This window comes from Fundulus heteroclitus, chromosome 4 (assembly GCF_011125445.2).
Source record: "Fundulus heteroclitus isolate FHET01 chromosome 4, MU-UCD_Fhet_4.1, whole genome shotgun sequence".
Lineage (NCBI taxonomy): Eukaryota > Metazoa > Chordata > Actinopteri > Cyprinodontiformes > Fundulidae > Fundulus > Fundulus heteroclitus.
In genome coordinates this window covers 19,572,298-19,593,276 of record NC_046364.1, presented here as the reverse complement: position 1 = coordinate 19,593,276, position 20,979 = coordinate 19,572,298, and the positions used below count along the sequence as shown (strand labels likewise).

The window sequence follows — 20,979 nt, the reverse complement described above, 5'->3', positions numbered from 1 at the left end:
GTTTGTTAACTCCATCATGGGGAGAAGCTTCTGCCACTGAGGTTACATCTCCCTCTGCTGGCGACCCCGCCACCCTGCACGCGCCTCGGTTCTCCCCCAAACATCTGGCATTCAGCACAAGCCTCTGACCCAGACCACAGCCCCGGAATAAGCAGAGTCGCTCCAGTCTATAGCTGCAGAGGAATCTGTCAGTCAGCAACATTTCAGAGCAAAGCTTCGTCTAACTGAAGATTGCATCCATGTGCTCGGAGGCGCAGCAGACAGGAAGGGAGAAGCAGTTTCAGCGGACGGAGCGGGGAGAGCTCCACGATCATACGATAACTCCAACAGCCGTACAGGCGTCTTCAACACGCTTCAAGAAGCTAATGCAAGTCAGAGAACAACTCAACCTTGAGGAACGCTCCGGATTCTCTCTCTCCCCCCACCCAAATATTTGGTGTTCGGTTTTCCACTGGCCAGAGGTTGGAAACTCTGACTTTTCTCAAGTCCAAACGTTGTCGACGTTTAAGCAGAAAAAGTGTAATAAGCACTTCAGCTTCCTGAAATCATACTCCACGCAGCGATCCTGATGATGGAGCCTGGCTGAACGGAAAGCTGGCAAGCCTCACTCCTCTGTAAAATCAATCAAACTCACTTTAGAGATAGTTTGTCACTTAGAGAACAACGCGCTTTCTGCTCGTTCTGCTGTTTTGCTGCAAATCGTTATTTAATGGAGATGAGCTGCACTCTTCCAGAAACAAGTCCCACATGTCTCCAGTAACGTCACATGAGCCAACTTTTTTTTTAACGTTTCTTGTTTCTTCTTAATTATTTCTATTCTTAGACTTAAATTCCTCATTTAAAGGTGTTTCCTTGTATTTCGTAGGACTGCAGCTGAACATCTGAGCCACATTTAAGAACCCAGCATGCATTTCAGGATGTGGGAGCAATAAAAAAACCCGGAACCCACAACAGCCAGTGAAACTGACCACCGGGCAGAACGGCTGGTAATTGGCCCTGCCGTACCAGCTGACCCCAACATGTCTGCTCTAGCAGTTCACCCCATACCATCTCCATCATTCCAGTTAGTGCCGGTGGGAAGAATTAGGAGCGATTTCCCATCGTTCTGCAGTCACAAAGAGAGTTGCTGGGGTAAGCTGATGTAGGGGCAGGTCAGACTGCAAGCAGGGCCGCTGGCATGGTAACTATTTACCGTGATAAGAGCAGAATACGGCATTGGCTCGTTTTACACAACTGGCAAATAAGAAAGAAAAGCTGTGAGACGGACAAATTCAAACTGGATTGTTAGCAGAATGGCAGCTCTGGATGTTTCAGTAACGCTACCTGCTAACGATAGCGTTGACCAATGCCAGCTAATTCTAGCGCCTCTTGAGACGTCGAGCCCAAATACACGCAAAGCAGACTTAGTCGTTTCTTTCTTCGAGGAGCTTTTAAGAAACTTAGTGTTTATATGAAATCTTAAAGAAACAAAAAAAACTGCATTTCATTACGTAGCTGTGCCTTTGTTGTTAGAAAACACACCACTGGATGTTACCTTTAACCAACGACGTAGACGATAAGCTGTGTAGGGATTTGTAACTTTTACATTTACTGATGTATAATAAGCAATTAACTGCAAATTCTCAACAGAAACAGGAATAAAACACAATCAACTACAATAAACTTGGCTTGTTTATTCAACACCTATCCAATAATAACCTATCAAATCAACATAAATACACCAGCTGTCTTTGCATAAATTGACTTTTTTTTTTCTTCCCCTGCATGTTTACTCAGGCTTTGTTCAGAGAAATCCTGCTGCCAAATGTTACCTGATGCGTTTAAAGCTTCGACAAACACCGCCTCATCGAGGACGCTTTATCATCAAATCCACATTTACGACAAAGCAGAAAGACCAAAGATTCTCATCGTACCGTAGAGGAGTCCGGTCCCTCTGCTGGGCCATTTTCTTCCTCCGCCGCGTTCCCTACAGCGTCTTCAGATCTGACGGCGTCCACCTCTGGAGAAAAGCACGCAAACACGGCATCAGTCCTACAGCACATCTTCGAAATACACACAGAGAGCGCTTGTTTTAAAGGGAAAAAGCATCTAAAAGGGCACATTTCTGGCAGTTATTCATTTAAGAAAAACATTAAACTCTTCTGTAAAACGGAAGACTAAAGATTTAGAAAAGAAAATACGCTTATAAGAAGGTCAAAAAAAAAACAACCTTTGCTCATATTCCACAGGTAAACATGGTGTGATATAAGAGGAAGTAAAAACCAAAAGGGGAACTGGCCACAATCAGATGTCTCCACACTGATATACAGCCTGAGAAGAATCAGAAAACCTGTCTGAAAAGACACGGAGACCGCTGTCATGGAGGAAATAAACCCTCCAGCTTCATGACGACACGCCGCTGTGGGAGTGGAGCACAGTGCTAGCCGTGCCCTCTGCCTACCTTTACTGAACCTGGGGCCCACACAATTATTTCACATGAGAGAAAACTGAAGAGAGAGAAGTGTTGGAAGCTCAGCTCAAGATGGGAGAGTCTCACACACACACACACACACACACACACACACACACACACACACACACAGACCAGCTGGCCTGGGAGTGTTTGCTCTGCAGAAGCCTGCCTCCTGGCTGGTCACGTGCAGGGCTAATGTGACTGCTGCATGCTGACATAGGTGACGCTCTGCAGGCAGAACATGCACGCAATCGCTTCAAACAAGCATATGGAGCGTGTGAACGCAGGGTCCATCAAGAGTATTGATGCCCTTTCAACATTCTGTAACGTAGCAACCAAGCATTTCGATGTGCTTGTGACACGCGACACCTCGCTGACGAAGTGCAGCTCAAAGCCGCGCATAAGAGGAAGGGGAAAACTTCGTAGGAGCACTATTCCTCGCAGCTACAGCGTTAGGTCCTTTGGGGTATGTCTCCAGCAGTTTTTCACAGCTGGAGACTGAAATTGTTGTCCATTTTGTCCACAGAACAGCTCGAGCTCAGGCCCATGGGATGGCGGGTGTCTGGGAAAATGTCGGCGATTTGATTTAGGTCTGGTCTTTGACTTCACTCCAGCACATGGATATGCTCCAGGGCTGCAAAGCAACACGAGGGGAGACTTGAGATACAACTAAACAGAAATGACAACACTGAAAAGTCTAGAGAGATGCTCAATTGGATTTCAATCTGTTTAGCTCCATCCATGCCATTCTTACCCCACCACCACCACCATCAGGGTCAGATTTGAGGAGGACACGACTAATTGTGGTCCTGGCAATGGATTCTTTCACTTGTAGATCTCTCTCGGCTCCTCCAGAGTCACCATGGCCCTGCCTCTCTGATTAACGTGTATCGCAGGGACAATCCTGTGTGTGGTGCAGTGCGTTCCTTGTTCTCCTGATGTTGTGAGTTCACCGTTTTCTGTGAAACCTTACATCGGCGGCGGCTCTGTGATGCCGTCATGGAGGAGTGGAAGTGAACTCCACGCCCAAGATGGTTGAGGCAGAGCTGGAAAATATCGACACTTCGGGCACAATCTGGACATTTTCAGTCGGGGTGTAGCCAGTGGTTTAGACACTAATGGCTGTGTGTTGAGCTGTTTTGAGGAGACAGCAGATTTACTCTGATGCTGTTCAATGACTACTTTGCATCATATCTTCACTGTTGTCCCATTAAAAGATAAAAGAAAACATTTAAGTGAGGGGTGGACTCACTAGTGTGAGGTACTGTCCCCAGATTAAATGACATATAGATGGACTCTGACTTCTTAGGGAACTGGGTGCGTTGGACTTTATTTAGGCATATCAGAGCGTAAAGACCAGACTTTTTCCTTTCTTTTCCCCTTTCCTCCACTTCTGAGCTCTGCACTACTCTGAATTGGTCGGTCATATAAAACATGTTTGAGTTTGTGGTTGTAATGTTGAAAGTTTGAGGGGTGTTGAAGATTTGGCAAGACCCTGGATTACATAAAGTTGCTCTAATTTTAAAAGCAAACCGTCAAACTAAATATATGGCCTCGATGCTACATTCCATCTGGTGCCTGATTAGATCTGAGAAGCTCAAGAAGCAAGGCTAGCAGGTCTTTGCAACAGCAATACATCAGCAAGATGTCAGAGAAAAGCTAAAACCCTCTCTGACCACAATTAAAGTGAGCTACATGGCATTTAACGAAGCGGAAGTTTTCCCATTAATCACGAGAAAAGCACTGAATCAGATCTGGAATATTAGCTTGGGAATGAGACGTTGACAAACACGTCACCCTGTGATGCATGAGGCTGCGATCCTGAAATAACCCTGATGAGGAAAGTAAATAAATCAGTTTCCCACCTCGGTCTGCAGCAGCGCCGCTCCCCAGCGCTCCGTCCACAGCGTCTCCGGCATTTGGGCTGTCAGCCGTCTGCTCCTCGGTGCCCGGGCCCAGAGATGCCTCAGCGACAGCAGCAGGGGGTTCCAGGTCCGAGGCGCTGACATCCAGGGTGTGCGACGGTGGACCGGCGTCCTGTGATGACGAGGCGGCGAGCTGATTCTCAGCTGAGACATTGTCCACAGTCTTCTTTGAGTCGTCCTGCTCAGGTTCTGTACGCACATTCCCACTTTCTGCTACTGCCTCTAATCCATCATCGGCGTCCGTCTGGTGATCATCTTCAACAGGATCATTGACTCTGTTCTCCTCTCCAGCGGACTGACCTGATTCAGGCTGGATGGTGGCACCAGGCTCAGGCTCAGCATTCACATCAGAGCTGCAGGACTCCCTGATGTCTCCTTCACCCTCTTCCATTGTTGGAGCGTCCTCCCCAAATGAAAGAATTGGATCCAACGCCGACTCCTGTTCAGGAGGTTCTGGAAGCAGTTCCTGGCTGCCCTCGGGAATCCCACCCTCCATTGTCTGGAGGATGAGTAACCGCTGGGGTTCAGGCTCCGTGCCATCTCCGCTGCCCTCTGGGGGAGGGAGGGAAGTGGCAGTGTTAGGGTCCACAGGGAGCTCAGCGTCTTCACCTAACGAACGTTCATGGCTTACACCGGCTTTCAGATCACTTGGGTCCTCCACAGGTCCGGTAGAGGACGTTTCTGTGGTCATGGTTTGAAGTAACTCTCCCTCCTCCATGGAGCCGTTGTCCCGAGCGGGGTGAAAGATTTCCGTTGTAGAGCTTCCAAATGATCTAAAACTGCCTTCGTCATCGCTGGAGATGAGGCGTACCACGCCTGAATCCTGCTCAGCCTTCCTTTTAGTGAGCATGTCTCCTAGTGACGCCTCACAGTCTAAGCGGTCAATCTGGGTTTCCTCTTTGGAGCAGGTGACGACCCCAAAATCCACATTCTCAGGTTCTTCCGAACCGACGCCTCTGGGTTCTGCTGCGTCTTTGCCGTCTGGCTCCTCGTCGCTGGCGGCTCCAGCACCATTCCCAGCATGACGAGCAGCTTCTGGAGCTGAGCCCCGCTCCTGCTCGGCTACATAATCCCCACCAGCTGTTTCCTGGTTTTGTTCTGGGCTGTTTATGTCTGGCGGAGGTTCCCCCTCATGGAGGCCTTCTATCACGAGACATGGAACAGCAGACTCATGCTGCTCGATTACATCACCGCAGACTATCAGCGCAGGGCTGGGAAGGTCTCCTGGGGTTGATACGGGCTCTGTTAACTCTTCCCTCCCAACCTCCTCCTTATCTGGATCTGGCCCGTCAAAGAGGTCCCGCGTAGGTTCTGGGTGTTCTCCCTGTCCTTCCTGAGATCTCAGCTGGGTTTCTGACTCGCAGGTGTTTAAATGCTCAGAGCTCCCCGACAACGCAGACTGGCCCATGACGGAGGAGTTCGTGTCTCCGCTGGCTGTTGTTGGGACCGTCAGCTCTGATGTGCTCTCCTCCTCCTCCTCCTCCTTCTTCCTCCTCGTGGCTGCGCCGTCTCCTGCTTCCTGCTCAGGCTGCTCCTCTCCCTCCTCGGCCCGCGGTTCTTCCCGGATCACAGCGTCCTCTGTGTCAGCTTCCTCTCCCTGTTTACGGCAGCCTTCTGCTGGGACATTTCCCACAGTGACGTTTTCCCCTTCAGCCTCACCCTGCGCCCTTTCACTCCTGTCACACAAACTCAAACTGGGACTGGAAACAACCCTCCCCTCCTGGTCCGTTTGGCAGCCCTCGCCCTCAGATTTCGAATCGGGACCCGCCCCGTCCTCCTGGGGGTCGAGGCCGTGCTGCTGGGGAGGGACTTCTGACTCTGGAGGCAAACTTTCGTCTTTCTCCAAGTCACAAGCCTCGCCAAGTTCACAAACAAAGTAGCCGCCCTCCTCTTTGATGCTTTCTCCCTGGCTCCCTTCAGTTTCTGCGAGCAGGCACGCTGACGCTGACGTTGAAGCGGGCTGCTGGACTTGCTCCTGACAGGTTGAGTCTGCTTTCTCGCCGTCACGACATTCAGCGGCGGTGTGAAGAGAGTCCAACGTTAGCTCCAATACAGAGAGTCCCTGCAGATCAGAGGAAAACGTTACATTCCTGCTTTTAGTTTTAGTAGAGAAAGCAACAGAACAGCTCTCTCGCCCTTATCAGCAGGCAGCTCTCTGATTACATAAGGTGTTCCGCTGCTTAAACAAACTCAGCCTAAAGGTTAAAAAAAAAAAAAAAAAAAAAAAAAGCAAAGCCAGCCAAAAGACAAACAAACAGCAATGACCAGGAGCAGAACCAGCCGGCCAGGAGATAAAGGCGACTCACCTTGGCGTGGAGGTGGCCTGACAGGTGAAGAAGATACTCCACGCTCTCCTGCAAGGTTGGAGCGCTGCGGCCGGGACGGAGGCTCACCGTCAGCGTGTGTGTGTTCAACGTGGGGGAGTTGCAGCACACTCGACAGTCCGCAGACACCAGCTGGAGAGCTTCAGACGCCTCGTCCGTCCCTGCATCGGTCTCTGTCCTGCCGTGACATAAACGCCGTGGAAAGGCTGTGATAACTTACTCAAAAGGCCACTCCTGGTTGATGGGCTTTCAATGACAACCCATATCCTTCTCTTAAGCTTGCTTTTAAGTATTAAAGGTTAGCACACGTTCAGCTTTTTTTTTCCTCTGGCAGAAAAATTCCCGTAAAGGGGGAAACACCTCCCTGTCAGGCGGATCTGATTGCGTAATCCTGGGTGGATCGCATCAACACCGGGGCCCGCCAGCTGAAGTCACTTTTCACGAGCCAATAGTAATTATCAACACATAACGGGAGGGTTGGAGGCTTTAAAACTACACCCGGCTACAGGGAAGCTCTCTAAGTGGCAGTTTGTTGGTCAGTTATCTGCATCCTCATTTTAAGTTAAGTGCAACCTTTTCTGCCATAAACACACAGCCAGAAAAGGTGCAGGACGTCCCACTATATGGTGCACCTCGGTCTATTTATTCTTGCCATTTGTACTTCAATGATTTTCTACAGAGGAACGACATAGTTTGACATTATTAGTCTCTCAGTAAGGAGGTATTATTTTCAAACAGAGCACATTGAGTATTCCCGAGCTATTTCCCGTCACTGGGACGGGCCTGAGGACGGCCACTGTATGCCCTCAGCTGAACGTGTTAGGCAGCATTTGCAGCGGGGGCTTTGTGGACATGTTCTTTGGATTCTTCCATTGTTCGGTGAAGACAACAGACATCATGGCAACAAAGGACAGAGGAACCAAATCATCCGCCTTCTGATACGCTGGCATGCACGTGTTTGCACAGGGAAGAGAGTGATGATCACCGAATGTCTGATCTGCTGCAGTTGTTGGACTCTTTGTCAATTCACTCCTTCCACCTTAATTTGACCAATTTTGTACACATAAATAGATTTGTTCAATTATTACCTGTGCACCTAAGCCATGGTGTATCAGTTTTTTTCTATAATTGTTGGGGGTTAAATGGTTGTAAAACATTTTTATGTTTCACAGATCGTTTAAAAGGAGCAATAAGTAAAATTGATTTTAGATAGAAATAGTTTTATGTGAAGAACTAAAGGTATCTTTATAGACATAGTACGATATGACGTCACCCACCATCACTCTGTGTTGTTTTCCAGTCTCTTGTTTATAAAGCTGGGACGGCAGTGCGTGCGTGTACGTCCATCTTAAAAGTTGCCACGGCCCATAAAATGCCACCGCCACAGCAGTGTAGCGTAGGAGCAAATAATGCCGGTGAGCGCGCCCCCGCCTCTCACCCATTGACAGCTGGTGACAGACAGGCACCAGCACCCCCTCATGACCCCACAAGGGACAGACGTGTTAGATGATGGATGGACAGTACTCAACAGCCCACCTAGTGGTGAAATTTTGCTTATTGCTCCTTTAAGTAATGCGTTTATTATCTGAAAACTCTATTATTTCCTATTCATTTTGATACTGATCCCATAGAATATGGCAGATTAGGGCTGCTTATCAAAACAAAACAAATCTCCCAGTGGCCCCTGCTGGTAGATATTATTTATGGGAGTCATATATCTGCAATAAATGATTTCAAATTGTGTGAATAGTACATCTAGACTGAGATCAATAGTGTGAAAATTACAGAGTTCAACTGCATCAGAACCAGGTAGATTACTTTATTCCAGCTGGCAGGCCAAATGACTATCTGGAAATGAAATGTCAGCGCTCTATGAGTGACTCAAAAGGATCGGATTATTAAAATTAACCAAGCAGTAAAAGATTAGAGTTTGATGTATCAGGTAAAAATAAACAGCATAGTCTTTGTAATAAGAACTTATACAGCTTGAATAATTATTGCATTTTGATTTTAAAAAGAATAAATTGACCATGTTATACTTTCCTTGCTTTGAGTATTTATGTATACACAGAGAAACTGCTATTTTTACCTGAAGGTTATGATAGCATGAAAATGTCCTACTGGCTCTCTGCCTAAACCGGACTCACTTTTCGAGGAGCTCAAGGAGATGTTTGTGTCCTCGCAGTGCCGCTATAGCAGCTGGGGTGTGGCCTTCTCTGTTGACCAACTGAAGAGCTTCCCTGGCTCCGGGTTGCCGCAGCAGAAAGCGTGTCACCCGAGAGAGGCCGCGGCGCGCTGAGAAATGCAGTAGAGTCTCCTGAGGGCTCAGGCCTGCAGAGGAAGAGACAAGAAGATGACAAATGCCCAAATAAATACAAACTCGACAAAACAAAGAGAGGCACAGAAACGCATGCAGCGAGCCAGGGAAGCCATTTGTTGGAGCCACATAGCATCACCTGAAGCAGCTCGGCAACACACAAACTCTGCCAAGTGAAACCGGCGGCCTGGTAAACAGCGGACCTTTGGACATTTACACAATGATAAGGCCACAGCTCTCCAGCTTTCCTCCTAAATGAACTGATCCAGATGCAGCCTCTTCTGGGAAAAGGTTAGAAGAAAAAGCAAGAGAGAAGTATCCGGCCTGTGGAAAAACACTCTGACGCTGTGTGTCACACGAGAAACTCCACCAGCACATAAAAATCACCGAAGCCACTAAACCTCTGCACACGGTTTCATCTCAGCAGAGGTGAACCACATCCAAGTGCACCAGATTCCCAGTTTTAATTTAGCCCACTCTGCCCTCCGTCGACCTCCTAATAACACCAGAAAGTGCTGAGATGCTCCCTTTAAATTCCCACAGAGACAATGGTGATTTATGTCCACGCACATGTGCACACAAACCTCGCCATGTGTGCCAAGGCAACAGGTTCTGAGAAAGGTTGCCTCCAGCCTTAAAGACCAAACTGGCTGTACCGCAACCCAGGTCATACTGAGTCTGAGTAAATAAACATCTCTCCATTTCCCCGCTTTGGGTGATGAAAACAGTTCTGCTTCTAAAAAGGGAGCTGATCGCACGTCTGCGTTCTAAACTTTAAAAAGAAAAATCCAGGCCCTCTTAATAATCTCCTCTGTGACATGAGTTCCAGCCTGCCAGACATAATTGAAGTTGTTGCACTTCATCTGTGTGTTTATTTGTGTGACAAAAACAGGAAACGTGTTACCGTGTAGCTCGGCTTCAGGGGACCAGATAAGACCAAATTTGGCAAGAAAAAGGGGAAACTTATCAGCACCTGAATAATTATCAAGCACCATCTATATAATCAGAAATGTCTGCAGATGACTGGTTACAGTCCATTTACCCTGGGCAGTCCCAACCACCCTGCCCTGATGAACTTTTAATATAATTGCCGAAATGTAATGCTCCAGTTGGTCGAGCCGGGCCGGACTGGAATGTGAGATGCCAAACAGCGGCAGGAAATTCTTGGCTGGTGGGTTTGTTGGCGGTTTAGCCATGCCATTTTCAGGCAGAGAGAACGGCAGTGGAAACGCATGCAGTAATGGCTGTCAGGGAGGAATCAAAAATATAACAGCCAATGGTTTTCCTTGATTATTACTTCCTACATTAAAGATACACATGTGAGGACAACAAAACAAGCAAGAAGTATATAGAATTATAAAGCAAATGGAAAATGTTGAAATAACTCAAAAAATCTTTTATGTTTCAGATTCTTCAAAACTGTCCCCCTTAGTTTAGATAACCGTTTTGTACAGACTTGGCATTCTCTCAATGAGCTTCATGAGGTTAGTCACCTGAAACGATTTCCCATCAGTCATGAAGGACTTCCCAGAGGTAGTAAAAAATGAAGACAAAACATTAAATGAGAAGGTTTCCTTACATTAAAAACATTAAAAGGAACATTTATTCAGCATAAATGTCAGGTCAGTTATACTATCTAATCGGTTCAGTAGTAGAAGGGGTAGTTAATCAGTGTCTGCTATTTTGGCGTTAATGCAATTAACAACAGGGGCACTAAAAGGGCAAACAACGAGACGACCCCAAAAACAGGAATGGTTCAGCAATGCAGGTGGATGCCACAAACCTTTTTCCATCATTCGTTTTGAATGCGTTTCAGACCAGCGACAATGTCACTGCTGGTAGCATGAGGCGATACCTGGACCATACGGATGTTGTAAGGTCTCAGTCTCCTGTATATGTATTGTATACATGTATCATAAATAGGACAGACAAGCTGATGAGCCCTACAATCAGCTGCTCCAAAAAAAGTAGTATGTTGATAAAAGCACGGCACTTTACTTCGTGTTAAAAAACAGAGCAATATTTCCACTGGAAGCACAAAACCAGTCTGTCCCGTATATGTATTGGTATTATGAACAGCATAGACATTGTACAAGATCAACTTTACAACACTAAGTTGAGTGAGGCTGCGTATCCTTCAGACTGATATTGATTTCGTTGTGATGTGTAACTCACTGTCCAAAGATAATTTGAACCTTGCTGCAGCAGCCTGTTCAGACCTGGTGAGCAAACTGGGAACTGCTAACAGTTTTAATGACATGCAAGATTTCCCAGGTGAGATGAACATCCCTGACAACAATAAATAGCTGGCGGTGGTGTGAGATCAGTGACTGCTGTGGGCCCACAGCGTGAAGGATGACTGAGATAAACCACCGTCACCTCCACCTACATTCCGTCGCTATCCATCATCTGACAGATCTGATAAATGGAGAGCAGGGCTGCGCTCCTCTCCCCTCCCCGCGGTTCACCGTTGCAGAACGTCTTGTGTTGAAGAGGTGACATATTGCGCAGCAAAGCCTATTAGAGCACACATCACTCACCACAGCTGGAAGCAGCCTTCCACATCCGAACTGGGACAATTGATTTCAAAGCAAAGGAGAGAGGGTGTGTCTATGTGTGTTCAGCTGTAGAATCTAAGGACTTATTACAGTAACAAGTGGATCTAATCTAATTGAGAGGAAACCTATTACTGAAAATGTCATCAGTTTATTTCTCTGAGTGAACACCAACAGCAAATAAAATCTTTTAAGACGTGTGTAGGCTCTCAATCCCAACGGCGCACTTCCTGTGTCGTGTCAGCCCATTTTTGTCAGTCATGTTGAAATATTTTACCGGTTCTTTTGGCTTGGTCCAATGTCTGAATTTGAGTTGAACCATAAGATATTATCTTAGCAATAGCCAGAGGCAGAGGCAGCACACTAACTACTCCCAGAAGTCTTATTTATGCTGCTTCACACAGAGCAATTACCTCGCAGAGTTTATCATCCACATCAGCTCATTTAGCTTCCTTTAACTGATTAAAGTGAAACGAGTCAACGGGCGGAGAAAATTGCCACTTTCATTTCGATAAAACTGTGTCTTAGTTTGCGCTGATACATCCACTTCTCACATGCCAAACTGCTGCCTGTGGCCCAGAGAAGATGACAAGTTAGATTAGGGTTCACACAGAAAGGTGTTTTAGATGCTTTACATAGTTACTGCCACCTCCACAGCAACAAAATAATGTTGGTAAAAGTTGTTCCAAGGCAATATGTGAGGGCGATGGCAAGGAGGTTAAGGGTCAGAGAAAAAGAATTTTTCATCTTTATCATCGATGTACAGTTCAAGAGATATTGAGATGCACTGCGCATACTTTAATGGGAGACAAATTGGATGTATTGGACTAGGAGAATTGGTGGTGGAGTGAAAAAGTACAGGAGTGTGTTTGGAGAAAGAAATCAGCCAAGAAGAATTGGGACACAGAGGAGTTGTCAGGAGTACAGAGAGATGCAGCGTAAAGAGAAGGTAGGGGTAGCTAAGGCCAAATAGTGCAGACAGTGACTTGTATGATAGGTTGGCCAGTAAGGAGGGAGAGAAGGATTTATAGAGGTTGGCGAGGCAGAGAGACAGAGAGGGGAAGGGAAGCAGGTTGGGGTGATTAAGGATCGAGATGGAAGTGTACTGACAGGGGCAACAAGTGTGATAGGAAGATGGAAGCAGTACGTTGAATGCGGAACATGAGAGAGAATAAAAAAACAGAAGAAACAACCATTGTGGATCAGAAAGTAGCAAAGATTAGTAAGTGAAGTATGGAAGGAATTGAAAAGGATGAAAAGTGGAAAGACAGTCGGTCCTGATGGTGCCTGTGCGCAGGTATGGACGTATCTAAGAGTGACAGTGGTAGAGTTTTTGACTAGGCTGTTCAATGAGAGCTTGGAGATCTAAAGGATGTATCCTGAGGAATGAAAAAGTGTGCTGGTATTAATTTGCAAGAGCAAGGGAGATGTGCAGAGTTGTGGCAACTACAGAGGAATACATTTGATGAGACACACAATGAAGTTATGGAAAAGAGTAGCAGAAACTTGACGGAAGTCAGAATGTAGCATCTGTAAGCAGCGGTGTGGTTTCATGTCAATAAGAAGTACTACAGATGCAGTATTTGCTGCGGTGTTGTATAAGGAAGTCTGGTGTAGCTGACAAGTAGGTTAGAGAGGTGCAGGACATGAATGAGAGCTGTAAGACAGTGGTGAGGTGTGCTGTAGGTCTGACAGAGAAGTTCATGGTGGAGGTGGGACTGCATAAAGGATCAGCTCTGAGCCACTTTTTGTTTGTTGTGGTGATGGACAGGTTGACAAGGTTAGACTGGAATCTCCATGGACTATGATGTTTGTGGATGATATCGTGATCTGTGGTGAGAGCAGAGAACAGGTGGAGGAAAATCTAGAGAGATGTAGGTTTGCCCCGGAAAGGAAAGAAAGGTTAGTCGTAGCAGGACAGAATGAGAAGGACCCAAGTGCAACTGTGAGGTTACATGGAGCAGAAATAAAGGTGGATGATTTTAAGTACTTAGGGTCATCTGTCCAGAGCAACAGAGAGTCTGGAAAAGAGGTGAAGAAACATGTCCAAACAGGTTGGAACAGATGGAGAAAAGTATTGGGTATGTTGTGTGATAAAAGGGTATTGGTAAGAATTAAAAAAAAAAAAAGGTGTACAAGACAGTGGTGAGACCAGCGATATCGTAAAGGTTAGAGACAGTGGCACTGAGGAAGAGGTAGGAGGCAGACCTGGAGGTAGCAGGAGATGGATAGGATCAGGAATGAGCACATTAGAAGGACAACTTGTGTTAGATGTATTGGAGATAAAGCCAGGGAGGCCAGACTGAGCTGGTGTGGACATACACAGGGGAGGGATAGTAAGTACATCGGTGGGATGTACTTACTATCAAGGATGCTGAGGCTGGAACTGCCAAGCAGGAGGCTTGGAGGAAGACCAAAGAAGAGATTTGTGGAAGGAGTTAAAGAGGACATGGAGCTAGTTGATTTCAGAGAAGATACAGAAGATGGGATTAGATGGAGACAGATGATTTGCTGTAGTGTCCCCTGAAAGGGAAAAGCTGGATGAACAAGAAGATGAAAATTGGATGACAACAATCACCTACAACTGCTATGGATGTTTATTTTCTAGTCTCAATTTAATTATATTTTATTTGATTTTTTTTCTTCTCCTCCAAGAGATGTTTTCTTCTTGATTTTGAAGCTTGCTATGACAAGTAGAATTTCCCTACGGGGATTAATAAAGTACTCTCAGATTCTGAGATATTTAATCTCAAGGTGGGATTGTTTGTGTATGGGTGAGAGGGTTTGGGCTGTCAGATGATGTCAATGTTGAATTTATAATTGCATCATAGCCTTTTGTTTAATAATTCAATCAAATCATGAATTCACTAAAGATTCCCAGTGGTTCAATCTTTGTGTCCCAAACGGACATGAAAACTGGCTTTGAATAAGAACAAGAGGGCAAACGATGAGCTTCTGGAATGGCACGGACTGCACCCTATGAAACATATCATCTATGTATGAAAGCCAAGTCTGTGTCAGCAAATTATTTTAATTAGCTTTAGCTCTGGTTATTAGAAGAGTGTTTAAATATCCAGCTAGAATCAAACCAGGATCATGTTGATAAGCAAGGAAAGGCAGAGTTTTTATGCATCATCCTAGGGAATTTTCTCCATATATCAAATGTCTTTGATATTGTGAATGAGAGAAAATTCACAATAAATTCAAATCTAATTATTGTTTTGAGAATGAACTGAATGCGTCTGGTGCTTGATCCTTTCACCCCTAAAACAATTGTATAAATGCATGTTTAAAAGCTCAAAATTAGCACAATCGTCTTGCTAATGGAGCCTTTCACTGACCCTGTATCAGCTATATAAACCTTAAGCTATCAACAACTGCTGGTCTCTAGCACGGATGCTCAGAAAAGACAGCTACTCTACTAGGTACAACATGAACAATATATTTTTTAGGTTTTCCAGCCAGCATTCTCCTTCTTCTAGCACCATCCTGCCCATGTGCAGCAGCTCTGTAGACTCATTGTTTTGTAGTTGCATTACTGAGAAGCATGTCAGCTATGCAGGAGCCGAACACAGACTGTATGGGGTTTGGCTCTGAGGCATCCTCTCTGCGTACTGGTTTTGTTCTGCCAGTGGTTCCTTCCAGTAAATTCCACACATCTTTTTCTCTTGTCATTTTGGGAAACTTTACAGCTTCTTATGCATTACACCGAACCTCAGTGTTTGTGAAAAATAAATAAAAGCTGATGTTTTGGGTTTGGACCAGCTTCAATGCCGATGTAGTCATGTGATCCATGTTACAGTATGTGAACTGACAGCAATCTTTATGTTGTTGCACATTTCCCATCTGCTTTTAATGGTCTAAAATAGACCTGGCCTATAAGTTTTAGTCACCGACCTGCCCCCCACTAAAATTACTAGAGCAAAACCCTTTAGATCCAGTACTAACGTAGCAGCCTGCATATCTTTTTTTAAGCGTGATCACATTGCAAATAGTGGGCCAAAAAAGACAGAGAATACTTGGCTAAAAAAATACATCTGTTTTTAAGTGTGGCATTACTGCTAAAGGCTGGTCCACACGGCAGGATTTTAAAATAGTTGGCCGATTTTCAAAGCCTGAGAGACACCAGACGTAAAAATAAAAAATCCTAGATAAAACATAAATCTGTGCAGTTTGTGGTGTTCGGTCAGACGGCAAGCACAATACACCACATACGAATAGATTTCACTTAAGATCAGTCACATAGATGGGAAATCTTGCCAATCCTCTTAAGATCAAACGTGAATTCAGAGTAAATGAACATGGAAGACCAGGAAGAATAATGCTGATAGTCTGTGGTCTAATTTTAACAGAGAAAAAAAAACATTACAAAAAGAAAAGGTGTTGGTTAAAGAAGCAAAGACAGGGGCTCTACGCTTGCTGCACTGTGAAATGGAGGTGAGTTGTTTTTTTTTTTCCTCTCTCGGGGAATCCCTCACCTCTCTTTCTGATTGGCTGAATAAAATAATATAATCTGCGCCATGTCTGAATTCACCAGATAACTCAGAGGCGTTTTGAGTTTGGCGAGTTTCACCAACTAATGCAGGACCTGCGCGCTGGCAAGAGTCGCTGTCAGTGCTATTTATTCTCCCCCAGCCCAGCCCGGTGGGACAACCTGCTGACCCGGAATTGGTGTCCGCGTCTACTACCAGGACACCAAATACAGGCGCTCCACTTCAGCTTCAGCTCTACAGGCGCTCAACACTCGTCAAACACAATTTGCAGCACAAAACGCCCCGAAAGCTTCAAAACACGTGGCATAACATGCGCATGACCTCTCGAATTCCCCCAAGGCGCATCCACCATAGACTTTGCATGTAAAGTGGATGTTTGTTTTTTGGAGAGAACACAGGTTTCTAATTGATTAGATCTAATAATTTTTATATATATATATATATATATATATATATATATATATATATATATATATATATATATATATATATATATATATATATATATATATATATATATATATATATAAATGCATGCAAGCCCATTCAGGCAAGAATTAACCCAGACATCCTTGCTCTGGCTGCTGTAACATCAAATAGTTTAAAATCCTTCTGCTACTACAGCAATGGTGCTTGTGAGTGAGAGTGCAATCTGTAAATGAACAGCCACATTCTTTCATAAAGCTGGAAGCTAAATGGGAATTCCTTCAAACAGACCACACTGTAAATCATCACACACACTGAGACAATACATAGCAACGAAATGTGTTGAACTGCCCAACCATACACTTCAAAGTGTTTTATTAGAGCTAGACCAAGAGGAAGTAGATAGTACATGTTGATTGGAGAGAAGGCGACATGTGGTTTTTAACATGTTTGCTGCATATCAACCTAAACCTGCCATCTCCTGGTGTACTGTGGTGATGGCAGCATCCCTTTGTGGGGGTGCTTTTCATCTGCAGGGACAGGTATCATGTTTAGAGATTATGGAAAAAAATGGAATGAGCCAAAGAGAACAATCCAGGCTGAAAACGGCTGGCGCCTAGATCAAAGCCGATTCACGTCTAAGGATGACTTAGTCAAAGACAGATCGTTTCAATTCCAATCTCACTTTTAAACAATTAAGCAAATATGCTATAATATCAGGCCCTAGTTGTCCAAATCTGATAGACATAATCCTAAAGTTTGTTTTGCAGATCTTATTGCAGCGATATTCAGGGGGGCTGAATGTATACATATATATATATGCACATCAAACCGATTTCTATCTGCAACGCTTTTGGAAGACCGTACATCGACCATGCACAAAACTTTGTTGGTTTACTACAAAAGTCTAATAAGATGCTTTGTGCTTCAAACATCAAAAAAAGTAAAACAGATAAATAAATTCTTTAGTAAGGCTCTTAATGTAATGGTATTGCGGGCTCACCGGGGCTGTTGGCCGGATTGCTTCCCAGTAGGCTCCATCCCGAAGGCAACGTGAGGTGGTGGAGGGCCAGCGCGAGGCTCTCATCCAAGCGCTCACACTCTTGCAGGGGAATCTGACACTCATCCAGGATCAGGGCCCCGTCCAGGCCATCGGCCCGGCCCGCTGTGCTCACCTGTACGGCGGGTGAATACAGATATGAGTCGAGTTTTAGCAGGGGAGAGAACTGAGCTTTAATTCAGCTCCTTTGAAAATGTTGAGCATAAGAGCATTAACCACACGGCGATAAATAATGGAGCATGTAAAAGTAGGGAGTCATATTTGCATCAGAAGTGCCGTTTGGAGCTGCAGTGGTGTTATTAAAAAACAAACTGGGTTCTGCTTTGAAAATGTTCAGAAGTAAAGACAAATGCTGCTCCATTAGAGGTGCATGAAAGCTGAAATCCGAATAAGATGTCCTCCTCTTTTCAGTGAAAATACACCCATTACGACATGACTCTGAACTGAACAAACAAACAAAAAAATAATCCAGTAACTGAATATTAACGTCAGACAGGCAGCAACAAAGAAATGTACTATTTGGATTCCCTGTCCCGAGCTAAGAATGCTGCACAAGTTACTTTTATGGAGTTAAAAGGAATGCTCACCAAGAACTGGGCCATGTCAAAAGCCAAATCCTGGACAAAGCTGAACCGCTGCTCGGCCACTAGAGCCACGCAACCCAGGCAGGACGGCGTGTCCTCCGAGTCCCCAGAGGTAGTCTGGGTGGCTGAACACAAGGTGACCAACACCACCTCACAGCAGTCATGAGCTATAATACAAGGAGAGAGAAACAGAGGGATCAGAGGGGAAAAGTGGACAGAGGACGAGCCTGGAGAGGCCTTTACACCACTGTATCGATATCATTCAGGATCAAATCTGCCACATATCTTAGAAAAACTCCACTCTTTCTATTGTTTTTCCCCTCCAGCTGGGAATACAATTATAAACATTTGATCTACAGCATTTTAAAATAATTTTATTGTTAAAGCAAACCTAGCCAACTGAACCTTCATTTTTAGTCCTTTTGGCCATTTTATGCACAATCATCCTAATTCTCCTTACATGGAAACCCTAAAAAAAAAATCATTTGAAATTATAAGATGCAATTGAACAACATTAAAAAACATCAAGGGATGTAAATATTGTGTCCGTATAGGCAGTTCTGTTCAGACGTTTATGTAGTCCTATTATGGGCATGCATGCGTTTGGTTCTGGGTTTTTAATGATGGACTTCAACCTCTGTGTTTGCACTCATACATCAATTCTCACAAGCCAGTCCGCTGTCTGTACACAGAGCAGACCAAGTGCACAAAGAGGGGTTACTTTTCACTCACCACATGATCAAAATGTTTATGAAAAAGGATGTTTATAGACTATATATTAGGCTTTATATAAACTTCTGCTAACATTTGTTTAAATGCAGATGAAATCACAACAGGCTGCTGGCATAATTCTAGCTGGAGATTTGACCACTCTTCTTATCAGAAATGGTAGAGCTCATCCATATTTGGTGATCTCATGGCACAGACCTGGCTGTTTAACATAATTCACGACTTACATAGGGCTGAGGTTGAGGCTATTTCAGAGACGTAACGCCAGCCCGCTTTATGCATTGCAAAACCAGTTTAGATGTGTTTTGGAACGTCCAAATTTTAACCATCCCACCCACGCTTTCACCTTGAGATGTGTAAAAATTATCTAAGGCCACGTTCACACCGCTGGGAAATGCGACCCAAATCCGATCTTTTTGCCCATATCTGTCTTTTCCGCGCCAGTGTGAACGGCCCAATTCTGATCTTTTCACCCCCAAATAAATCCGATCTGTGCGACTACCATGTGGTACTAAGTCGGATACATATCAGATATACATGTCTGCAGTCTGAACGGTCATGTCGCATTTTATCTGTCTTTCACGTCTCTCTCCTGTCTCTCACTACATCTACACACAGTAGTAGTAGTTAGCGCTCCATAGAAGACCATTAGTAGCTGTGCTTTCTTCTTATTTAGTCTCGCTATTATGTAGTCTTAATATTGTCAGCTCTTGTTGCTCAACACTTTCTACTGATTGCTAGGAGAGATGCCAGCAAGTATCCGTGGGTTTTTTTAGGTAGTTGTTGTTTTTTTTTAACAAATCTTTATTAAACACTTCTAGAAACACTTCAATTCACCATTATTTCCATTAACAGTGTCCTGCTCTGTGCCGTCTCCTCCTGTTATCTGTGCATGCGGGTCACTTTGCCATCTTGAATCTTTCAGACAGAAGTCTGATAGTGGTTGTATTTAACATTAATATGAACGGCCACACCGAGAAGAAAAATAAAAATAAAAAAAAATCAGAATTGAGCATCAAGACCTGCAGTGTGAAGGTAGCCTGAGGCTATCAGGAACAGTCCATGAACCTGCTGCTCGAGCATGGTCTTAAACGGGAAGAGTCCATTTGTGTCACCATGGCCTGAGAGGGTTCTAAAAAACAGACCTTGGCTTAAAACTAAAACCCCAGCAGGGCTGAAATTTGCATTTCAGCACACATGCAAGCCACAAGTCCTCTGAAGAAGAAACGGTTTATGGTTAGATGAGACAGATTGAGCAACCTGGCCACAATGATGAGAAATGGGTTAGAGGGGCCAAGGAAATTTCTTCCAATGATGAGTTTACACAAACTGGACCCTATGGGAATCTTTCAGCCATCAGCACTTTTAAGAGTACTATCACAAGAATTTTTTTTTCCTGAAAGCCGGTGCGTTTTATGCAGCCTTTAGAATTTGCAGCTTTATATTGTTATGAAAGTGATGAACATGAGGTAGACACCGATTTAAGGTATAGTAAAGCAGCAACCCTGCTTTATTTCCCTCTACAATAACGCTAGTCGACAAAATGTGGAAACATTAGGGGAATCAAACTGAATTTATGACATCCTCTGATGATTTTCATTAAACAGCTCTGCGCCTCAGTTTCAGGCTGCTTCCCTGTCACACTCGCAGGGCTCTCAGGGATGCTTTAGTCATTTCCTTGATGGCAACACTTGTGCAGTTCCAGTGACGACCGACGTCAGCTTATTAATGTGATTTGTCAACCTAAAGACACTCAGTATCACAGATTAACCTGACGCGCGTTTTCCCAGGCTGTGTGGAGGAAACCTGAGCACATAGAAGAAAACTAAAAAGAAAGGCACAGACGAAACGTGCAAACTCTGCAAGCTCAATGTGAGGAACATTTTATCCATTTAAATTGTACTATTCAATACGAAATCCAATGTCACAAATAATCAAACAAATAGTGCTATTATTACTATAGTACTATTTATCTTACAGAAACATTTGTCTAATTTAAATGAATCCTCTTCACCGACAAATCAAACAGGCTCCAGCCAATTAACGATGTACCGAGCTATCAGTTAAATGCTGCTTATGTAAATGAGTGCACAATTATCACAACAATGGAATAA

General features: G+C 44.6%; 1 protein-coding gene across 6 annotated transcripts in view; it reads right to left on the bottom strand.

Annotated features, from left to right (window-relative positions):
- Window positions 1–20,979, bottom strand: part of LOC105934128 (A-kinase anchor protein 13) — a 117,498-nt gene that overhangs the window by 82,467 nt on the left and 14,052 nt on the right. For all 6 annotated transcript variants that reach the window (XM_036136243.1, XM_036136245.1, XM_036136246.1 and 3 more), the window contains exons 3-8: window positions 18,140–18,303; window positions 17,496–17,667; window positions 8,849–9,032; window positions 6,684–6,879; window positions 4,318–6,439; window positions 1,914–1,999 (exon numbers count right to left, since the gene is read on the bottom strand). In XM_036136243.1, the coding sequence (XP_035992136.1) occupies window positions 1,914–1,999; window positions 4,318–6,439; window positions 6,684–6,879; window positions 8,849–9,032; window positions 17,496–17,667; window positions 18,140–18,303 (2,924 nt within the window). The remainder of the gene's footprint in view (window positions 1–1,913; window positions 2,000–4,317; window positions 6,440–6,683; window positions 6,880–8,848; window positions 9,033–17,495; window positions 17,668–18,139; window positions 18,304–20,979) is intronic.